This window comes from Mauremys mutica, chromosome 18 (assembly GCF_020497125.1).
Source record: "Mauremys mutica isolate MM-2020 ecotype Southern chromosome 18, ASM2049712v1, whole genome shotgun sequence".
NCBI lineage: Eukaryota > Metazoa > Chordata > Testudines > Geoemydidae > Mauremys > Mauremys mutica.
The window spans coordinates 11,688,026-11,709,323 of record NC_059089.1 but is presented as its reverse complement, the minus strand read 5'-3'; the positions used below and the strand labels follow the sequence as shown (position 1 = coordinate 11,709,323).

General features: G+C 51.8%; 1 protein-coding gene across 1 annotated transcript in view; it reads left to right on the top strand.

Annotated features, from left to right (window-relative positions):
- The window catches only part of NIBAN2 (niban apoptosis regulator 2), a 100,489-nt gene that overhangs the window by 50,475 nt on the left and 28,716 nt on the right, over positions 1-21,298 (top strand). Inside the window, exons 3-5 of the mRNA XM_044992404.1 lie at positions 15,651-15,779; positions 16,604-16,709; positions 19,795-19,962. Of these exons, the coding sequence (XP_044848339.1) occupies positions 15,651-15,779; positions 16,604-16,709; positions 19,795-19,962 (403 nt within the window). The remainder of the gene's footprint in view (positions 1-15,650; positions 15,780-16,603; positions 16,710-19,794; positions 19,963-21,298) is intronic.

The window sequence follows — 21,298 nt, the reverse complement described above, 5'->3', positions numbered from 1 at the left end:
TCGCACTCAGACCTGAACGCAGAAATGGGGATGGGCTACAGAATTTGGCGGATCCAGATTTGGTGTCGAAGGAGCTTTGGCTCTGGGAGCTTTGTGCATGCTCAAATGTAGCTGAAAGATGGGCTCATGGGGATGGGAGGCAGATGCCCCAGGCCAGTCTGCTGCCAGGAGCATCAGCAATGATGCATTTTTCAGTGCTGTGAGAGCAGGCCTTCCTGGTGGGGATCTTCCAGTGTGAGATCCGGGAGAAAGCTGGAGTGGAAAATTTCACCTCTCTAGTGGGGAAAGGCCAAGTTCTTCCAGCAAGTCCTGCCAAACTGCGGCGGTGGAGCTGAACCCTTGTGCTTATGGGATGTGTGTTTGAAGGGGGGCACGGCGAGCGGCCAATCCCACCGTAGGTGGTTGAAGCTCCGGGGCTCGTTCTGGGGGAGCAGAACCTTCTAGCTTCTGGGACTCCTACTCCAGGCCAGGAGCTGGTACAGGCCTTTCACCCCGCAGATTGGCTCTGGCCCAAGTTCCAGCCTTGGCTTTTCCTTCCCAAGTGAGTCAAGTGACTTAATTGCGGCTTTGTGCAATGTGATTCATTTCTCCTAGCCGCAGAGGGAGTGAATGGGCTCCCTGGAGGTGCTGTGCATTGCAGCCCCACCTTGCCTTTCACGGGACTCCCTTGTATGTCTGACTCCTAATGCCCATTGTAGCTCCAAGCTGCCGGTATGGAGCAGCACGGGCACCTTGCCTGAGGTGCCCCAGACGTTGGAGGGAGTGAGCTCCGGGCGGATAGGCGTATCTGAGAGAGAATTTCCATCTGCATAGATGATGGCGGTTTTGCATCCAGAAGCGTGCTCCCTGCAGCACGGGGCTAGGGACGAGAGCGTCAGAGATTGGATCATTACGTGGATAACGAGAAGGTGCCGTTACAGCTGTTGCTGACAAATTTGGGAAGGGATGTTAAATATCCTGTTTCAGGGCATAAGCCAGTTTCCCTAACTAGGGGGATTCGGAGACCTAATGCTGGGGAGACAGATTCTCCCATTTGACCCCAAAGCAGGCAGTAAACCACCTTCTGAGGCATGAGCTACTGGCCAGTGTCAGGCAGGTACTGGACCAGACGGACACTGGCCTGACTAAGTATGCAAATTCCTATATTCAGAGCATAGCCTGCCATCCGTTCCCTCCGGCCTCCCATCCCCCTCGTGTAAAATCACACGCCTGCTTTTCCAGTCTCCAGATGCAACTGGAGCTAGGCGAAGCGCTGGAGACCGAAGCAGGAAGCTTTGAACACCTTGCCCCTGCCAGTACTGACTAGCTTATTATTCTAGAGGTCACACTGAAATGATCCAGCAGCTAAAGAGTTAACCTGGTCATGTACTAGAGCACAAAGTTAATTAGCACAGCTCACCCTGCCCTGTGCGATAGGCCAGGACAGGGGTCTGCAACCTTTCAGCAGTGCTGTGCGAGTCTTCATTTACTCACTCTGATTTAAGGTTTCACGTGCCAGTCATACATTTGAACGTTTTTAGAAGGTCTCTTTCTATAAGTGTATAATATATAATGAAACAATTGTTGTGTGTAAAGTAAAGAAGGTTTTTAAAATATTTAAGAAGCTTCATTTAAAATTAAATTAAAATGCAGAGCCCCCTGGACCGGTGTCCAGGATCCGGGCAGTGTGAGTGCCGCTGAAAATCAGTTTGCGTGCTGCCTTCGGCATGCGTGTCATAGGTTGCCTACCCCTGGGCTAGGAGGACCAAGGTACAGTCTAAAACGAATGCATTATTGTAATTGGTGATAGTCTGACTGGAGTCTGGGCCTTGCTCAGAGGCACTTCTGATCAACATGCAACTACTGATGCACGGATTGATTTATATTGCGGTTGGACTGAGAGAGTCGCCAGTCATGGGCCCATTGTGCTAGGTGCTGTACAAACGCAACACAAAACATCCCTGCTCCAAAGAGCTTGCAGTCCAAGTAGATGTAGCCCTGGCCCTGCAGAGAGACAAGCATCATGAGTTCCGTCTCTCGTGCTATGTTACAAACAGGAAGGTTTCAGAAACTTCCGGAGTATAGACACCCTTGTGATGTTTGTTGCTGATGGGTATAGTGGGTAGGGTCGCACCCTCCTTTTTGGGCTGCTGCCCGAGACTGAATCTTGGAGACCTTTAAGATTCAAGCTAGGTTTGCATTGTTTCCACTCTGGCTGATATTTTTCCAGGGTGGGGAGGAGCATTTGGGTTTCAATTCTTCACCCGTTCAGTGGAGCCACTCATCCTGTCTGCAGCTCAGACCTGTTCCCACTGCAGGGGGAAGAGAATGTGAACTTCAACCATAAACAAAGAGCCAGAGACAGGAAATACCAGGCTGTGCGAGGTTGGAAGCTTTTGGTTAGAAGAGGGAAGGGAAATCGCTCCTTCTGGGCCTATAATTAGGCTGGGAAGGATTAGTTTTGATTTCAGCTGATACTTAGAAAGGAGTATCCATATTAGTCTGTCTGACTCTTTTACTAGCAGGAAACAAACCAAACCCTCAGATATAATGTTTGGAAGTGGCGTTTCAGAAGCCGAATTGCACCGGATAATGCTATTTGATTAGAGCATTTAGCGCGTGCTCGCTTGGTAGATTTTAATTATCAGCAAGCATGGGCCCCGCTTGTCTATCTTTTAACATCCCCTCGGTAAATTTCATTTACCTGTCGCCCATTTAGAGTCTAATACTTCCAGGACTGACTGTTACAAACATGGGGCAGGATGAATGGGGATGGGCAGGAGAGGGGAATTTATACGCAGGGTAAGATCACTCTGAGAAGAATGGCTCTGTGTTGCAACAACCTTCTGGCTCCAGGTGGGTTAAGCGGTGGGTTAAACTTCTGCCCATTGCTCACATAGTTCAGCATGATCCCTCTGCAAGCGCATAGATGCTGCTGCTCAGGATGGTGCTGAGAGCCGTGGGCTTTGCGGGGGCCCCAGGAGAATCTGGCCAGCAACTTCCGAGTTCTAGACTGAAATGAGATTCGGGTGTGGTGGTCTGGACTCTGGGGCCAATTTGTCTCTTGTACACATGCCACTCCACCTAAATCAGGACTGCCAGGGAGAAGATGCTCATGTGGTCAAGGCACAGGATTGTGGGTTGGAGGATCTGGGAGCTTTCCTTTTTCTCTGCCACAGACTTGCTGTGTGACCTTGGGCAAATCTCTCTCCCACTCTGTGCCACTTTCCCCCTCTGGTAAAGTAGGGGAGAACAGCCTTGTGGGGGGCATTTGAGGCCTGTTTACATGGTACCTTCCCTCCAACGACCTCCAGGCGCTTCACAACTCTTCCTGAAAGGGTGGAGTATGTGTTAACCAGGGGCTGGCTTGTGCTCCGGGCCTGCAAAGCGTGTGCCCATCGTGGCAGGCTACAGCAGCTTTGGACTATCTGGTTACTGTCTTGAAAGTGTCTTTTGTAATGGTCGTTAACTCAAGCGAACACGCAATGAGAAATAGCTCTGCTGGGCCCGAGTTCCCCTCCCACAGCAGTGATCCACGTGAGAGCCGGTTTAGAGAGCATTAAGACTGGCACCAGTCGCAGCCTCTGCTCTAAACACTTCAGTGTGTTTGTATTTTGTTTATCCAGAGCTTCCTTCCGGGGAGGCGCTCTGGGACTCTTCCTGTGCCCCACCACTGCCACTCTGTGGCCGCGAAATGGGAATGTTCCGGAACAAAATGAAGCACATGGCTTGATGGCCTTTGTAGCCCTGCCAGTGCAATGCTCTGGATCTGGGACACTCCTTCGGTCACCTCGGCTGCCAGCCCAGCCCACGTGCCGACACTTGCTCTCCATGGCATTGCAGGGGATCCTGAGGGCTGCTTTTTTCTTCCTCTGTAGCTGTTCAGTTAGTGCCAGCCATCTTTGTCATCTTGTTGTAACAGCTCTGTTAGCGCAAGAGCCTCCTTCTCTGCAGCCAGACCGCCTTCCGGTCCAGAACAGTCGCCTTGGAGAGTCAGAAAAGCAACCAGTACATCTATTGTAACTTCACATCGCTGCTGGAAACCTCTCTTCTCCCTGGCCTGCGCCTCCTCATTTCTCTCTGCCTCTCCTGGCTCTGGAAGTGGGGTGTTTGCAGTAGCTCTGTATAGCGCTTGGAGGCACAGTGTTCTTGATGGGAACAATCAGAAACTCGCTGTCAATATTGGTGAGCTCTCGTAAGGGAAGTGGAGGCTGGTGGGGCTAGCCTGGCCTTTGGAGTTGGCGTGGCGGGCCTCGTACCTGTCAGCGCATGCGGCAGTGCAGGTGAGAACAGGGATGTGGCAGTGCAGCCTCGCTAGGTAACGGTAACTCAGAGGCGTGCCCAGAGGATCATGCACACAGCTGCTGTCCCAATGAACAGGCCTTCTGTTCTTGAGTCCCGCTCCCGTTCCCACAGTCTGCTCCACAGGACCTGGATTCAGAACTAGAGGTGGGTCCCAAGGGGACGCCTACACCCTCTCGTGCATGCTTGCCCGCATGGTAGGAATGCTGGCGTCTCTGGGGAGAGCTCACAATGCTGATTAACTGGCAAAGTGCAGCCACAGGAGGTGTGAGTGAATGGGGTGTCCAGAAGAAGACAGGGAGCCCAGCCATGGATGCTGGGCTCAGGGAAACAGACACCCCACTTTCCTGTTACAAGATAACCTCCCTGACTGGGTCTACAGTAGCCTCTTTTCCCTGAGATTTCCAGCCATTGCTGTTACCAGGGCCGGCTCCAGGCAACAGTGAAGGAAGCAGGTGCTTGGGGCGGCCAACGGAAAGGGGCGGCACACCCGGCTCTTCGGCAGCAATTTGGCGGCAGGTCCCTCAGTCCCTCTCAGAGGGAAGGCCCTGCCGCCGAATGCTGGAGCCGGCCCTGGCTGTTACCAGCTCTGCTCTGCTGATGGGAACTCTCCTGAGAGCCGGTTTTGTAAACTCTTTGGAGCTGAGACTGAGTTTGTACAGCACCTAGCACAATGGGGCCTGACTTTGATTAGGAGCAGCTAGGTGCCACCATAACAAAGGCTCAATGACAGATGGCATCATGATCGCTAAACGTCTGCTGCTTTTGGAGCCCTGTTCATCGCTCATGCTCACCGCTGGAGTCGTGACGGTGGGTAAAGTCTAGGATGGACAAGACAACTGTATGTTCCACCCTTAATAGAGAGAGAGACACCACGCAACTGCGGTATTAGTGGAATTCACCAGCCTGTCACTGATTCTGATATGGGGTGAAGGGAGCTGGGGTTGGGTTCAGGTCAGGGTGGAGGAGGATTTTTTTTTTTCTTTAGGATCCCAAAGTTCTTCACAAGCACCGAGTCAGAGTTTGATCAGGTTTACGTTGGTGTAAAGTCTCCACAGAAGTCTATGGACTTACACCAGTGAGAGAGTTCAGACTCGAACCCCAAATAAGCACATAGTGCTGAGTGCCCAGTACTGTAATGCAGCCACCTCTGGGGTGGAGGGCAACCACGTAATGGCACACTGTACACAATCTCATGGGGAAAGGGAACATCTAGCCCAGGTGACTCAGGCTCAGGCCTACTCTTCTGGAAAATGTTGTGGCATCTTTAATGTTGGGTGTAGAGCAGACGAGACACACACGTAACCTGCGTGGTATGTATCCAGCTCTGGGTGTTATCCTTGCTGCTAAGGGACAGGCTGTCACAATAGAGGGTGGTGCAGGTGCATGTTACAGTCCGCTCAGTGGGTGTGTTAAGCAAAATCAACAGGGGATGAATGAGACCCCTGTGAGGAACGAGGCCCTGGCATTCACAAGTGCTGGGTGCATCACCAAACGCGGATACATCCAGCCCTCTCAGTGAGTGCCGCTTAAAGGTTGCCTGTGTCATAAATCCCAGCTAGCGGCTGTGGAATGTCTGAGAAATGGAAGCGAGTCGCAGAGGTCAGGGACATGGTGTAACTTTAAAACCAGATGATTATATAAATAGGACATTCCACTGCTGATCTGCTGCGGGGAGATCAGTTTAGCTTCTCCCAGTCGCTGCGAAACCTCCAGCCATACCAGGTTCCAGAGGTGATTGCTGGCTTGCAGAGCCAAATCTTTGGCCTGATCCTGAGTGGTGCTGAGAAGCTATCACGCTCATTGACTCCAGGTGCAGGGAGATCAACCCCCGGTACTTGGAGCAGGGTATGCGATCAGCCCTTCCTATGCTGGGGGCAGAATCTTCAGGGCTCAGCACCCACAGCCGGGGCTAGGTTCGTTGGCATGCTGGGTGCTGAGCGCACTCTCCAATCTGGCCCTGATTGGAGGTGCTGAGCCCTTGGAACTCTGGCCCCAGAGGAGTTTGGGCCACTTGCTGCTTTGGGAAAGGCCGGCTTGTGGCTGTGACTTGGCTTCCAGTTAGTCGCCCGGTCCTATTCTGAAGGAGCGCTGCAAGGATGGGACCCCTCCAGGAAGCAAGAGGATTTGGTTCACGAACAAACCCTCCGTTCTTCCTGCCAGGCACCCGTAGGAGCAATTTGAGTTTCTCAGCGCTGTCCGCCTCCCAGCCTGCTTTTGATATCCCTGCCTGGGCAGCCTGCCAGAATGACGGTGTCCCTGCTTAATGAGGCCCTGTGGATTAATGTGTCTCTGGTTGACACCAAGGCCTCGCTAAATGGAAATCGCAAGGAAGGGGGTAGAGAGGGGAGTGAAGCTGAGCTATCATGTCCTGAGCTTGTAACTTGCCTTTTAAATTCAGATTAACTCAGAGATCTCTGCTCAGTAGCTCTCAGATTGTGTGGGGGGGGGGACGGGGGAGAGCATAACAGGCAGGCAATGTTTACCCGAAACCCTTTTCCAGGAAGGTGGGGTGTGAAGTGGCTTCTGCTGACTCACCAGGGCAGGTGGTTTATTACCTCACCTGGATAATAAGGGAGTGAGGATCTAGGGTAGGAGCTGAGCGTTCCTAAGGGAGGAACCCTAGGAGCAGTCAGGGGCAGGAGGTTTGAGCTGAACACACAGAGAGAAAGTTTGTGAAGCCAGTCCCCAGCAAGGGAGCGAGTTTGGACTCTGCATATTGCATCCTGTAGTTGCAGAGCAGGTGAGAAAAAGGTATCTGCCCTAAGTGGAAAGCAATGATGCAAGATGTGCTGAACGTGCCATGCAAAAGTAGATGGGTAGGGGGACTGCAATCTGAGAGCAGGACTTCTCTAGACTCTGACCTGGTTTCCTTTAGAGACGGGCTAAAGCCAGGGCTACTGTGCTCTGCCCACCCAGAATGCTGCACATAATGTTCGTAAAACAGAACAGATTGCAGCTGGCTTCATCTCTAATACAGAGGTGCAGCCTATGGATACTACAGGTTCCAGCCTGCAATGATCAGTCTTGATTCAACAGGCATTTCACTCCAGTCAGCGTTGGAACGCCGCACGCGGAGCCCTATAACGTTCGTGGGCCATTGCTCGGTATTAAAGATGACGTCTGCTCTTGTAGTCTCGTGGTATTTCAGTTCCTGATTGGGGACGTGCTGTAATTGTCTCCCTTTATCCCACAAGCCCCTAAAAATCAACTGCCGTACAGAGAGCTGGACTTGTGGGGTGGCCCCAGCGCACAGCGTTAGTCATCGCTGCTGTTGGCTGGTTGCCTGGACTGCCTGGCTCCGTATGTCTGAGGACTTGGGACTAGTGATGGCAACTTGTGGGCAAGCGGGTAGAGAGGAAGTCGCCAACCTGAGAGCTGGACAAGCTCAGGTGTTGGCAACATGAGACGCTACGAAACCCTGCGCCCCGCTGCAGATCTGAGAAAGGCCGCTCAGGCCTCGCTAGTCATCCGGGAGTCACTCCCTTGTATCTAGAGCTTAGAGACGCTTTACCAATATGGGCAAGCCAGCCATGCCCTGCTCGTAGGATAATGGGTGATGGGACACTGAGCAGAAGCAACGTGTGCCCAGATGCTGTGCGCACGCGAGCGATCATGTGCTGTGGGTGTCAGACCAACTGTGCTCACTAACAAACGAATAAATACGGCGTCTCTCGCTGTCCCTTTTCAGCCTCCTTGCTTGCGATCGGTCTCTAAAGGCGATAGCACCTGGCTGCTCTTATCCCCGTTCCCCGGGGAAATTCCCTTGCTGAATCTCTGACCTCCCTGGACACGCCGATGTATTTTTTAACTTCACAACCTGGCTTCCTCTTCTGGCTCATACCGGGATGGGGAGAAACTCATTAACGGCGGTTGGATTTTAGGATTATCGCTTGTAGGAGTTGAGAGAAGAGGAAGATCTTGATCTCGGCGTACACCTGCGGGGTCTACTCCCCCTGCAATACACTGCAAACAGAGACCTAGGAAGGCAGTTGCCAGATAGCCCAAGGGAAGTTGATGTCCCGGTTGCCTCTAGAAATTGCCTGACTGGCCGGTGTTCCCGCTTCGACTGTGCGGAAACGTCCTGGCTCGGGGTCAGAGGGCCCCATTGGCAGTTTGGCCAGTAAGGCTGGTGGGGCCGATGAGCTGTAAGCGCTCACCAGAGGCCATGGCGTGTTATCATGCGGTGCCCGTTTCCAGCACTCGGCAGAGTGGTGCAAACTGGAAGCACAGACGCACACTGGGCGTGTCTAGATCCTGGGCCCTTCCGGCACTTCCTGCTTAGGCTGAGATTCAGCAAGGTCTCTGGTCTGCCCACACGTTCTCTCAGTGAGGGGAAGCATGGCATAGTGGTTAGAGCCCAGGGGTGGAAGTCAGGAGCTGCGTGTTCCGTGTCTAAGTCGGTGACTTTGGGCAAGTCTCTTAAGCAGGCTCTCTCTGCCTCAGTGCCCCCATCTTCAAACCTGGCTAACACTGAAAGTGCTGCCTGGCTCCGCGTTCGCAAAGCGCTTGGAGATCCTCAATATTTTGGGGGAATTTTTAAATAATTAAAATACCGAATTCTTTGTTCTTCCTGACAAAGCAGAGACACGAGTATCCCTATAAAGCCAATGGAGGGACCTGGATTTGACGATACCAGGGAATGGGTGTGTTTGGACCTCCCCCACCCTAAATCCTTAAATATGATCTGCCCCCATCATTCAACCACACCCTCCACCAACCTGCTTACATGGCTGGTGTCACCTCCGCCTCTTTCCCTCCCCTGGTCCTGGTGTGGGTAACGCTGTGCCATTAACTACCTCCTGCAAGATAATGTGTCCATTCTGGCAGGGGGCGAGGGAGTAGAGGGATGTCAGGCCCCAGGAGTCTCCTGGATCACCTGTTAACTGTGTTAAATGAGCCACCACAAAAATATTTAAAGGGTTCTGTTATTGGGGGGTGCAGCACCTCTTGAGTAATTATGGTAACTGGCAGCTGCAGGAAGGCGGCTCAATTATCCTTCGGCTGTTTGCAGCAGCCCATTGTTTGGTTGGTTGGTTTATTTTATAAAATAAGCTTGGTGTTCCAGCCGATCCCCTGCTCTCCCGAATGTAAACTATCGAAGCACATAATTGCACTGCTGTCTCTCTGCCCAGGGACAAACGCCCGCCCGGCCGGACAGACGCTCCATGGAATAACTTGCACTTAGCTAGGACCTTTGACCCCTCAGGATCCCAAAGCACTCAAACCATAGACGTGCTTGGCTGGGTCAGTTGGGGCAGGGGGAAAGTGGCGGCAGACTGGGGCTTGGCATGGGCCAGGGGATTGTCGGCCAAGGACCCCAGGGCAAACTTCTGCTGTTACAGATGACGCTGTGAGAGCGTGAAGGCGCATGCTCAGCAGGCAGGGATGCTGGTTGTAAGATGTCCTCTGAAGGACGTCTGCACCGTGTGCACTGCACTGATCCTCCTTTAGAAAGGAGGAGAGAGTAGAACGTGGGGTCCCAGGAAATCTGGGCATTCCACCCTCCTGTTGCTGGCCTCACTCCAGGCTACCAGGAGAGTGGGCTTGCCCTGATGTGGGTTGGCTACTGTGGCTCACGGCAGGTTTAGGGAGACTGGAGTAGCTATTACGGAGTAATCTGCTCCACACTAGCTCTTCTGGTCCAGTGTCCCTGTGTAGACAAGCCCTTGGTCATCTTCTATCACAGGCCACACCTCTGGCTTTTCATGACTTGGTGGCATTTTTTGGTCGAAGACTTGCAGGGATCAATAGCAGGTCACCACAGGAGGTGGCAGATTTGCTTTTCTGCTCCGAAATGAGGTGCTGTCTCATGCTTGGGCATAGTGGACCGGGATTTGTGTCCCTGTGACCAGCAGCCACTGGAGTCTATGGACACTGACTGGCTGTAACAGTGACTCATGTCCTGTGGCGGGGTCAGTATGTGCTGATTGCAGGGGCTGATGTTAGTGGTCTCCTCGTATAATCCCAAGAGGACCAGTGATGTTAAATGGGCTGTGACTACTTTGAAAGCAGGTGTCCAGAATTATGGGGTTGCAATAGAAGCCATTGCCCGTGGCCCCCTCCTCCCCACTCCTTGGCTTCTGCTTGGTCCCGACGAGACCCCTGTCTCCCGGTGCATCTCTGAATGCTGGTGGGTATTGGATCGCCCCATGGGGACGGAAGGGCAGGGCTGGCCACATCTGGTAGAATGTGGGTCTCTTGAATGTAGGCCAGAAAGTGCTTCTAGCTGCGATTAATCTTTGGAAGAAACAATTCATGAGGAAGTGATGCTAGGACGTAGCTCTCAGACCCTTGGGACAGCCTCTCCTCCCCCAGGGGCTGCCTTGGTTTCCACTGCTTGGAGTCTGACATGCTGGTCCTGTAGGTGGCTACCACTGAAACCCAGCTCCTTTCTCCAGGGGATCTGGTACATCAACCTCAGCACCAAAGGGCTTGTCTGAACATTGTATCCAGCGGGGTCTGGCCTCAGCCTGCACAGGGCATCTGCTGTAAATAAGCACTTGGTTTTTAAAGAGCCACCACCCATGTGCATCGCATTCACGCCACACCCCGTGAGCGCAAGGCTGACCTCAGAGGGGCTCTGCAGCTCTGGCTGTTTGGCGGTGCTCTGAGCACAGACTGCGACAAGCCACCCTGCTAGAGAAACCTCCTCACTCCTGACTACGGAGGCTCCGCCTAAAAGCTTCTCATCTCAGTACCTGCATGGGGGTGTGAGGGATCTTGTTCGGAGGGTGTATGCAGTGGGGTGTTCTCGCTGAATGTCCTATTGCATAGTCTGTGTACTAGGCCTTGGGTTTCCATGCGCTTCTCTCCCCACTTGGGCTTTTAATCCTTGTTACTGTTGAAAACCCCACTTGTTTGCCTAATGATTAGCTTACCATTAATCGACCCACCTCCTTGAATTCGTCACCTCCTTAACTGTATTTTCTACTTGCACTTTTCTTCCAAGTACCTTGGAAAAGTAGAACTGCATGATGGTTTTTTTTAAATTGAATTAGCCAGTCTATTTACTGTTGCTATAAAACCCTGGATAATGACCCTAGAGGGAATGTTGATTACGGGAAACAGGACTCCTGGGTTCTTTTTATGGCTCTGCCTTGGTCTAGCTGTGTGACCACAGGCAAGTCTCTTTAAGGGACACTGTCAAGTTAACAATTACACTTTTATCTGACATTTTATACCTAGTATTGATACAGGCAACACCCAGATTACTAGAACTGAAAGAGCGGAGGAAAACTTCTGTCTGTCTTGGTGGATGCTGATCTGGTTTTGCCCTATATATTTTGCCACTCAGTTTACCTTGTTGTTTGTTCCCACTGACATGTGACACACCTACAAGAAAGTTGTTTAAAAAAAAACAACTTAGTGAATATATTAAAAGGCTGGGGAGAGAAAAAGAGCGTGAGCAGCAGTAGCATCCAAGTTGGTGTTGCTTTTTAACTTGTTCTGTCTCTGAATGGTGGTCCAGTGGCTAGAGCGCTAGCTTGGGATTCTGAAGATCCTGGTTCAATTCCCTGCTCTGCCACAGACTTTGGACAAACCATTGAGGTTATGTCTACACTGCAGTGTAAGTCCAGGGTTTGAACTGAGCTCAAGTGTAACACATTGCTTTAACTCAGGGTCCCAGGACTGCACGGGGGTCCAAGCCTATTGCTTTGCAGTGTAAATACAGCCCCTCGGACTCAGGGTCTGGGAGTCTGCCAAAAGTATCCCATGGACCAACTTTTTGTCCTCTGGACAGTCAAGTTTTCCCATGTTGCACCACGAACAAAGGGCTAAGGCTGCCACATTTTTTGGAGGACGCTAGGAAGTCTGGGATAAGGGTGATTGGACTTGGGCCTGCATAATACAGTGTAGATGCTGGAGCCCCAGGTTGGGTCTCAGGGTTCAAAACTTCCTAACGTGGGGTTACAAATGAGCATAGATGCTCAAGCCCTGGGTTAACAAACCCATGATCTGCTAACTTCAGTTCTAACCCTGGGATTACCGTGCAGTGTAGACATCCCTTTATGGTGATCCCTTACTGTAGGGTTAACTCAGGTGAGTTAACCCTAACCCTAACTCCCGTTCAAACTGGAACGGGTACAAAGAAGGGCCACTAGAATGATCCGAGGAATGGAGAGCCTGTCGTATGAAAGGAGACTTGAGGAGCTCGGTTTGTTTTCCTTAACCAAAAGAAGGATAAGAGGAGATATGATTGCACTCTTTAAATATATCAGAGGGATAAATACCAGGGAAGGAGAGGAATTATTTCAGCTCAGTGCTAATGTGGACACGAGGACAAACGGATATAAATTGTCAGTCAGGAAATTTAGGCTTGAAATTAGACGAAGGTTTCTAACCATCAGAGGAGTGCAATTCTGGAACAGCCTACCGAGGGAAACAGTGGGGGCGAAGGACCTCCATGACTTTAAGATTAAGCTGGATAAGTTTATGGAGGGGATGGTATGATAGGATAACGGGTTTAGTCAATAGGTCAATAACGTGCCACACTGGTAATTAGTACAAAGGGTCAATGTTGGGATATTGTTAGCCCTTTCCAGAGGGTCTGGCTGGAGAGTCTTGCCCACATGCTCGGGGTTCAGCTGATCGCCATATTTGGGGTCGGGAAGGAATTTTCCTCCAGGGTAGATTGGCAGTGGCCCTGGAGGTTTTTCACCTTCCTCCGAAGCATGGGGCAGGGGTCGCTTGCTGGTGGATTATCTGCTACTTGAAGTCTTTAAATCATGATTTGGAGCATTCAACAGCAGAGTCAAGGGAGAGAATTAGTTCAGGAGTGGGTGGATCGGCTTATGTGGCCTGCATCTTGCAGGAGGTCAGACTAGATGATCATAATGGTCCCTTCTGATCTTGAATTCTATGATTCTATGTGATCAGCAACTGAGTTAGCCTAGTTTAGGTGTGAGCAACCCCCCTGCAAAGCCATATCAGTTACTGCATCCTCACTGGTGCTATGCTTCCCCATGTGTCGCTAGGACTGCTGGAGGTATATCCCATGGTGCTTTGTGCTGCAGTCAGCTGAGCTGCTGTATGATTCGTTCCCAGTGAATTGTGGGAGGACTTGTCTGTCCTTCTGGACACAAGGGGGGGCATTGCGGGAAGGCATTGGTGGATTATCAGCATTCAAATGGCTTAGCCTGTGTCCTCGCTGCAAAGTGGGTGCATCGCTGCCAGCCAGAGTGAAAGTGGAACCTGAGCTCTAACCCGCACCCCCAGCCAGGCCAGCCAGCCTGCTTAAAAGCACCCCCTAAACTCAGCTGAGAGGGTTTGTGTGTGGCAGGAGCCTGAGTTAACTCTGCAGTGAAAACGGATCCTTAGTCTTTGTGACACAGCTTCCCATCTGAAATATTACTGGGGGGAGGCAGAGTCTGTGGATTTAGATCACTTACGCCTGTCTAATATCTCCTAAATACTGATCCTTTTTGCTGACTTTCATTGCTGAGAACTTGGCTACAAGACTGAGAGAGAGACACTCTCCGCAAGAAGTGCTTTTTGCTCTTGTTTATATTCCGTGGGTCATAAAAATTCCCTTGAGACGTGAATTCTCTCGGATCATTGGGCAAGGCTGTGTTTGGGTTCACATAACAAGTTCTAACACACAGGAGCTTTCAGGGCAAAAAGCTTAGAAGGTTGAAGGCCGCCTAGTCCAATGGATGGGTCTTTGTCCAGACTGGGACAAGGATGACCTGACTCCTATTCCCACCACTGACCTGCTGTGTGACCGTAGGCCACTAATCTGTTCACCTCCAATGCTATGCCTTATGCAGTTAGATTATAAATCCTTCTGGGTAGGGTCTGACTGTTTCGGGGTACCCAGGATTGTGAGTCCCTTTGCTACCCCCTGCCTCCAGCAAAAGGGCGTCTTGCTTGTGCTTTGCTGGGTGTCAGCTCCGTGATACCACTAGCCTATTAGTCGTGCAAGCACACTCATCTGGGCTCTGCCAGCCCTCGCTTTGCTTTGCAGCTTGGCAATAGGTGTGCCCCAGTCCCCGAGACACTTTGAAGCGTTCCCCTGTGGTGTTCAGCCGCTTATCCACCCAACGCTCTCACAAATGCCAGGTCTGCGGTCCCCAAAAGATCACTGTACGTACTAGCTTGTGAGAGTCAACACAGGATCCAGCACCTTGGTTAATATCACAGCACTGAGATATATTGATAGTGAAAGCCATAGGTTTATTATCAAAGACTAAAGAGTCGGGAGATAATGAGTTGGAAACAAAGGGTTACCTATAAAACAAAACCATAACGTGCTTTCTAGAGATTAAACTTAACTCTTGTCTAAAGAAGTTTATCTCACCCTACGCTTGCTGCAGCATCTTCAACCAAGCTGGCTGAGATCCTGTTTTCATGAATGAAAATGCACTTCCCATTTACATCCTAGGTGTAGTATGAGGGGTGTTATCTTTGCCATCTATTTATATCCCCAAAGCTCATTGTCCTGTGCTCAGAGACAGGAGAACACCCCGGGGCTTGTTTTGCTTCTGTGCTGCTTCCTTGTTGACTTCAATAACGTCCTATATAAATGGGTATCCACTGTCCTAGTTTACAATGTTTAATTTACATCTGACAGAGACAAGTGAATAAACCTCTCATGTGGGAGAGAAAACCAGTTTCTCCACTTCTGCTGTGATAAGAATCTAAGAACGTCTTTTCAGTGTATATATACACATAACTCCTTATATAGTATCTCTAGATACATTTTACAGTGTGACCCTGGCTTTCCTTGAAAACCTCACATGAACATTCTTTGGTGAACCAGAATGTATGGACCTGAATCGGCATATTCTTGTAATGTCCTTGCCAGTTGGCATTAAGGGGGTTGTGGGTCACATAGGGAGAGTTTCTTGCTACGTGCAGTGCCTTGCACCATAATATGTGATCTGTATTGGGGTGTAGGCACTACTGTGATACAGATCAATAAGTTGAATGATGCACTTTTCTGGAGCGGGAGGGGGATTGTAACGAGCATGAGGATTCTGAAGGCAAGTGTGTGATGTCTGAGGTGTTCGTTAGCACCCACTGGACTCTTCCAGCTCTAGGCTTTGGAGTATTTCTCCAGAGAATCAAGAGACCTGGGATCTATCCTAGCTCTGCCATTGACCTGCTGTGTAACCTTGGGCAAGTCGCTTTGCCTCTCTGCTGCCACTTCCCTGTCTCTAAAAAATGAGGATCACGCTTACCTAGCTCTTGAGCTGTAGGTAGAAAACGCCATGCAGTATAAGAGCTAAGCATTTTTTAGCATAAGGGCCAGAGGCCAGATCCCCAGCTGGCGTACGTGGTTTGGCTCCCCTGAATTTGGTTTCTCCAATGTACCATCAATTCTCTTCCTCCTCCGCTCACTGTGCTGTGTCTCCCCCTCTGTGCAGGTGCCTCTGGAGGACCGCGTCATCATCTCGGGGAACCTCTTCCAGTATGTGGAGGAAAACAAGAAGTGGCGAAACCGCTTCAGCGTCGTGCCACACAACTACGGCCTAGTGCTATACGAGAACAAACTGGTGAGGCCCTCACTGCTTCTCCACCCCTCTCCCCTTCCCTCTCTGCTGGGTGGGTGTTCTTGTCCAGGAGGCCTGTTCGGCGCGGGTAGCGCCTGCCAGGGAATGTACCCCTTAAAGGAGCTCTCCTCCTGCCGAGGAGCCTTCAGCAACAGCTGTTCAAACAGCTCTTGCACATGAATGACGCTTAGCCAGTGCGCTCAGTGCACTTAGTGCTTCAGAGCAAGGCCTCCATGAGCACGTCCGCTGTCTCCAGTTGAGAAATGGACTTAAGTAACCAGGCTGGAGTCACAGAGCTGGGGAACTAAAGGGAAGCTTTGAACAACTTCTTGGCTTCCTTTGGCTGCTGCACCAGTTGAAGAGCAGTCCTGAGCGCTGGGACACTCCCTCGCCAATGGGGATGGCTGAGCTTGAGATGTCGTGTTCCCCGATGCAGTAGAATGCCCTGGAGCCCACTGATGTCCAGCATGGGACATCCCCTGCAGGGAGCAGTCTCTCTGATTGCACTTCTGTGGGAGACGTATCGAAAGACAACCACTTCCTTTCCCCCATCACAATCCTCCAGCAAGGCTGCAGGCATCTGCTGACCTGGTTACCTTTCACACATCCACAGTAGGTCCCCACGCACACGCACCCACGTCACAAGAATCAGACGCTAGAAGATCTGTATGGACAAGCCTTCGCCCATTAACCCCTGCCAAAAATGAGGGCGAGGAGCAGGGCACAGGTCTTGCCTTACAGGGTTTCAGAGACACGAGCTTGATATGGATCCTGGACTGAGCAGCTTTGGGAAGTGCTCCCACAGACTGACTTTCCTTCCTCTCTAGGCCTATGACAGAGGGATTCAGCCTCGAATAGTCCTCAACAGCGCCGGCTACAAAATCCTCACCTCGCTGGACCAGTATCTTGAGCTTGTCAATAGCAGTTTACCAGGTATGTCCACCCTGTTGATGACCCCATCTCCCGGGTGCTCTGCATGTTCGGGTGCAAAGGGGGAGGGTGGGATAACGGAGGGCTGGAACAGGTGATGTACGTTGGCCCTTCTATTATTCCAGGCTGGCTTACGTCTGTGTTTCCCGTCTCCTGCTATCCCAGAATGCTTTTCAACATCTCTAGGACAGGAGCTGGAGGCGGACATGGATACATGTGATCTTGGTCCCTTTTTGTCCCTTTCGAGCTCCTGGCTTCAGTGTTCATGGGGAGGAATAGAGGAGCCGGAGAGGTGGCTCCAAAGGAAGTGGGGGGGGGAGACACAGTATAGGTAGGGAGGAGAGAAAACATCTGGTGTCCCTTGCTGTACCATGCAGACACAAACACTCCTTTGCATGGCATAGGCTCCCTCCCACACAAATGCCTTCTCGCCCTCCCTGGCTCCGCTCCTTGAGAATGCAGTTGGGATGATTTCCCCAGGGCCCCTGTGGTGCTGTCTCTGCTCCTTTCCGGGAAGGGAGCCTGTCACTTCTAGCCTCTGCTCTCCAGAGCCGGCCACTTGATTTCTCTGAAACCGTTTCCCTTAGCAAATGAGAAACCTCTCTGGCTGAGTCTCCTCCTCCCACTCTCTTGTTTGGAAAGCGGTGAGAGGGCTGGGGGTGGGGTGGGGGGAGGGCTGGTTTTCAAGGGCTCAGTGCCAGGGTTTCAAAAGCACTTAGGTGCAGATTGGGAGCTGAGCAATGCTGAATATCTGATCACTGTGAGCTCATCCCCTACAATCTCGAAACGAGCTGGCTTTGGTTGGCTCAGATGAGCCACCCTGCTAGCCACCCCTTGCAGCATCGCTGGGCAGTCCTGGTTCTGGTTATGTGCATGGATTCCCGCCCCCCCCCAGACTTTTAAAACCAGGTTAATCTTTGGTGATTTCTAAAACCGCATGGAATGACCTAGTTTTTAAGGAGCAGGCTTGTGGGGTTGGGAGTTGGTAGAAACCCTCCCCATGCCTTGGCGAAAACACGTTCCCTTCCCACTCCAGGGGCTCTTTCCCAAGGGGTGCTATGGGGGAACACCTCTCTTCAGAGCAGAGCGGCTGCTGCAGGGTGCAGACTGAGCTGTGTCTTGCGGAAAAATGCCTCAGCACAGCGGTGTGTAAATAAACCGAGCCTGATTCAGGTGTCCTTCCGCCAGTGCGTAAAATAGCTCCAGGGGTGGGGCAGGGTGAGAAGATTCCAGCAGGAGCAGGGGTGGCTCCAAAGGCGTCCGGCTGAAGGAAGTTGGCCAGGAATAGCCCGTTCCCAATGGGATAACAGAGCCTCCTTCTGAGTCGTATGAGCCAGGACAGCAGGGGAGCCCGCCTGAGTGGGCAGTGGTTGGTACAGAGGGCAGGACAGATGCAGCCATCTGGAGGGTTCCATTGTATAAGGCATAAAACTCCTTGAGCAGCCTGCCAAATTGCAAGGCTCTGCAGTTTCTCCTCACCTCAGAGCGCAATGCGCTATGGCCGGGTTCTGCTTCTCTCCTAAAGGCATATCGGGGTTTGGTTGGGGGCACTGGATTCGGGCCAGTGATCAACCCCATGTGGATTGAACCTGTGTCCCTAAAACAGGTGGAGGAGCTGGTGGTTATGGGGCCAGGACCCTGGGCTATATTGCCCTTGCTGTGAAAAGTGTTTGCAGGTTGCATCTAAATGCTGTGTTACAGAGACAGTGCAGACGTGTTCTCAGCCCACAGGCTGAGACCCTCCCGTCCTCTTCGCTGTCAGGCAAGCGCTACCCTCAAGGGTTTGACCTTGTTGAAGGGACTCTTAAACGCCCCAGCAGGAAATCTGCTTCTGGTTGGTTGGTTTTCTTTCTGCCAGATGTGGGTGCTTCCCCTACTGCTTCCTTCTCCTCTGGTGATCCCAGGTGGGAACGCAGCGTGCCCATCACCCGTCCCTCCGCGGCAGCTAAAACAAGTCTTCATGTGATCTGTCATCCAGTGGCACCATGCCATGGGCCCTTCAGCTGCTCCTTCAAGCTCCCTGCGGCTGTTCCTTTTGGCCACTCCACTCGTGGTTTGCAGTGGAGCTGCCCCCTCGGTTTTGGCCTGTCACTCCCTTCTGCTTTTCCAGTGGGCGACCACGTTGCTGTGATGCTTCCTGAGAACTGGAAGGGTGGTTTGGGTCACCACCTCGACTTCAGGCGAAAGGGAGGTGGGGGATGGTTTGGGATGTCTCCAGAGCTAGTTCTGGAGCACATGGAGACTGGGGCAAGTACATATCTTAGAATCAGAGAATATCAGGGTTGGAAGAGACCTCAGGAGGTCATCTAGTCCAACCCCCTGCTCAAAGCAGGGCCAACACCAACTAAATCATCCCAGCCAGGGCTTTGTCAAGCCTGACCTTAAAAACCTCTAAGGAAGGAGATTCCACCACCTCCCTAGGTAACCCATTCCAGTGCTTCACCACCCTCCTAGTGAAATAGTGTTTCCTAATATCCAACCTGGACCTCCCCCACTGCAACTTGAGACCATTGCTCCTTGTGCTGTCATCTGCCACCACAAGTAATTGAAGGCTGCTGTCAAATACCCCCCTCATTCAATCTTAGTTTGGGGCAGCCGGTTTAGGAATGCCACTGACCCTGGTTCATCAAAGCTCCGGTGGAGCTGTTCTGCAGGCAGATCTAGATGGAGGCCTCGTTGCCATGCCCTTGGAAGTAACGAGATGAGAGGAAATATTCCCCCTTGGATTAAAATGCAGCATGATATGGGCAGGGCTTTGTGAGACTGAGAGAGAATCTGGTCCAGTAGCACCCACTTAGAGCTAACTGGCCTCTTGCCGGCAGTCTCCGCAGCGGCTGAATGGCCCCTGGAGAGTGGCCTCCCCTTAGGTCCCATATGACAGGTCTGCACTGCCCCCGTAGCAGGGCAGTGCAGGAAGCCACTCTGTGGTCAGGCTGTTGAGGCCGTCCATCTCCGGGGCACTCAGTCTGACACCTTTCACCCAGGCCTTGCCTTTGGATCCAGAGTGTGGACCACCTGCCCAGCCCGTTCCAACCAGTGTTCCCTCGCGTCACGGGCCTGTGCTGGAATCTCTTTCTTCTTTCACCAGGGACAGCCCCCAAATCCGGCAATGCCCCGATCCTCAAGTGCCCCACCCAGTTTCCTCTCATCCTTTGGCACCCGTACTCCCGTCACTACTACTTCTGCGTGATGACCGGGAAGGAGCAGGACAAATGGCGAGCGGTGTTCCAGGACTGCGTGCGTCACTGCAACAATGGTAAGTGCGGGGCTTGCGGCCTCCTACCGAGAGATTGGACCTTGTGCACCTTGGTCTCCTCCTTCCCCGTCCCCTGCCCCCGGGAAGCTGTGAATGTTGTGGTGTTACTAGCAATACATGCACGATCAGAACTGTTCCCTCCCCAAGTGTCCTCTGGCCCCGAGAAGCGATCCTCTTAGGAAATGCCATGGGGGATGTGGGGGGGTTCCAAGCTTCTTTGTGTCTCTGCTGTTTCTGTGTCAAACAGGCTGTGCTTAAAAGTAAAGCACTTTGTGTTTGCTAAATGGCCGTCCTGCGCGTGTATCCTTGTGTATGCATTCAACGCGCAGTGCATGAGGTTCTGGGCCACGCCTGGCCCTCCTGGGTGATACTGCAATCTAAATCAGTAATCCTGAGAGCTGAGTCAAGCCGGGGGCTGGCTTCCTCGTGCTAATAAAGACCCTTCCGGCCATGTCTGTGTTCAATCTGTTGGGGCATGCTTGCAGTCTCGATGGTGTAAGAATTTGAACTTACTGGGTCATTCCATATGGCTGCCCAACACTGCAGTACCTGAGCATCCTCCGTGTAAAATCGAGAGCCGTAACCAAGTCCCTAGTGGGCTCTATGGAGTCTCGGGTTCCTCTCCTCTGGGGTAAAACTTTGCTTGAGGGAGGGTGGTGGGTTGGTTTTGGTTGTTGGACAGGAGGGGGTTGATCCCTGAGCCCAGATGAAATCGATCACTCTCCCCTGTAGCTGCATTGGGTCTGCAGTGCTAACAGAAGATGAAAATGGGTGTGGGAGAGAGATCGGGTAAGTCGGCAGATCTGGCACAAGTTAAACCTGGTATCTTCATGCGAATGTCCCCAGTGACCTTGAGAAAACACCTTCATAAGCAAAACTGTTTCTAAAGGGAATACGCTCCTTCCAAAACTGTCACGTAGGCATCAGAGGCTGGCCGGCATGTTTCTGGATTCTTCCAGTTGCCCTGTGATAGCAGCTTGCATGTGCTGCTGCTTCGGATGAACTGGCCGTTTTCTCACTTGAGACAAAGTTGGATGGGGTGGGTCTCGTGGCTCAGGATTTAGCAGGATCTCTGAAAGCCTCATTAATGGAAATACACTTTACGTGAGAGCCTGGTCTAAACAGTGACACTGATAGGGGCCCCTTGTTACTCATCTGATCTGCCACTGTCTATTAAAAACCATCTCTGCTGACTCGATTGGCTACAATAAGGTGGATGGGATGTTACTACTTTCATTCCTGTCTGCTCTGCAGAGTTAACGCTGCTTTGGGAGAGCAAGCTGGATTCATGCAGAGCCTGAATGGCTTCAGATGGCAGAATCTCATGTGCTTTTCA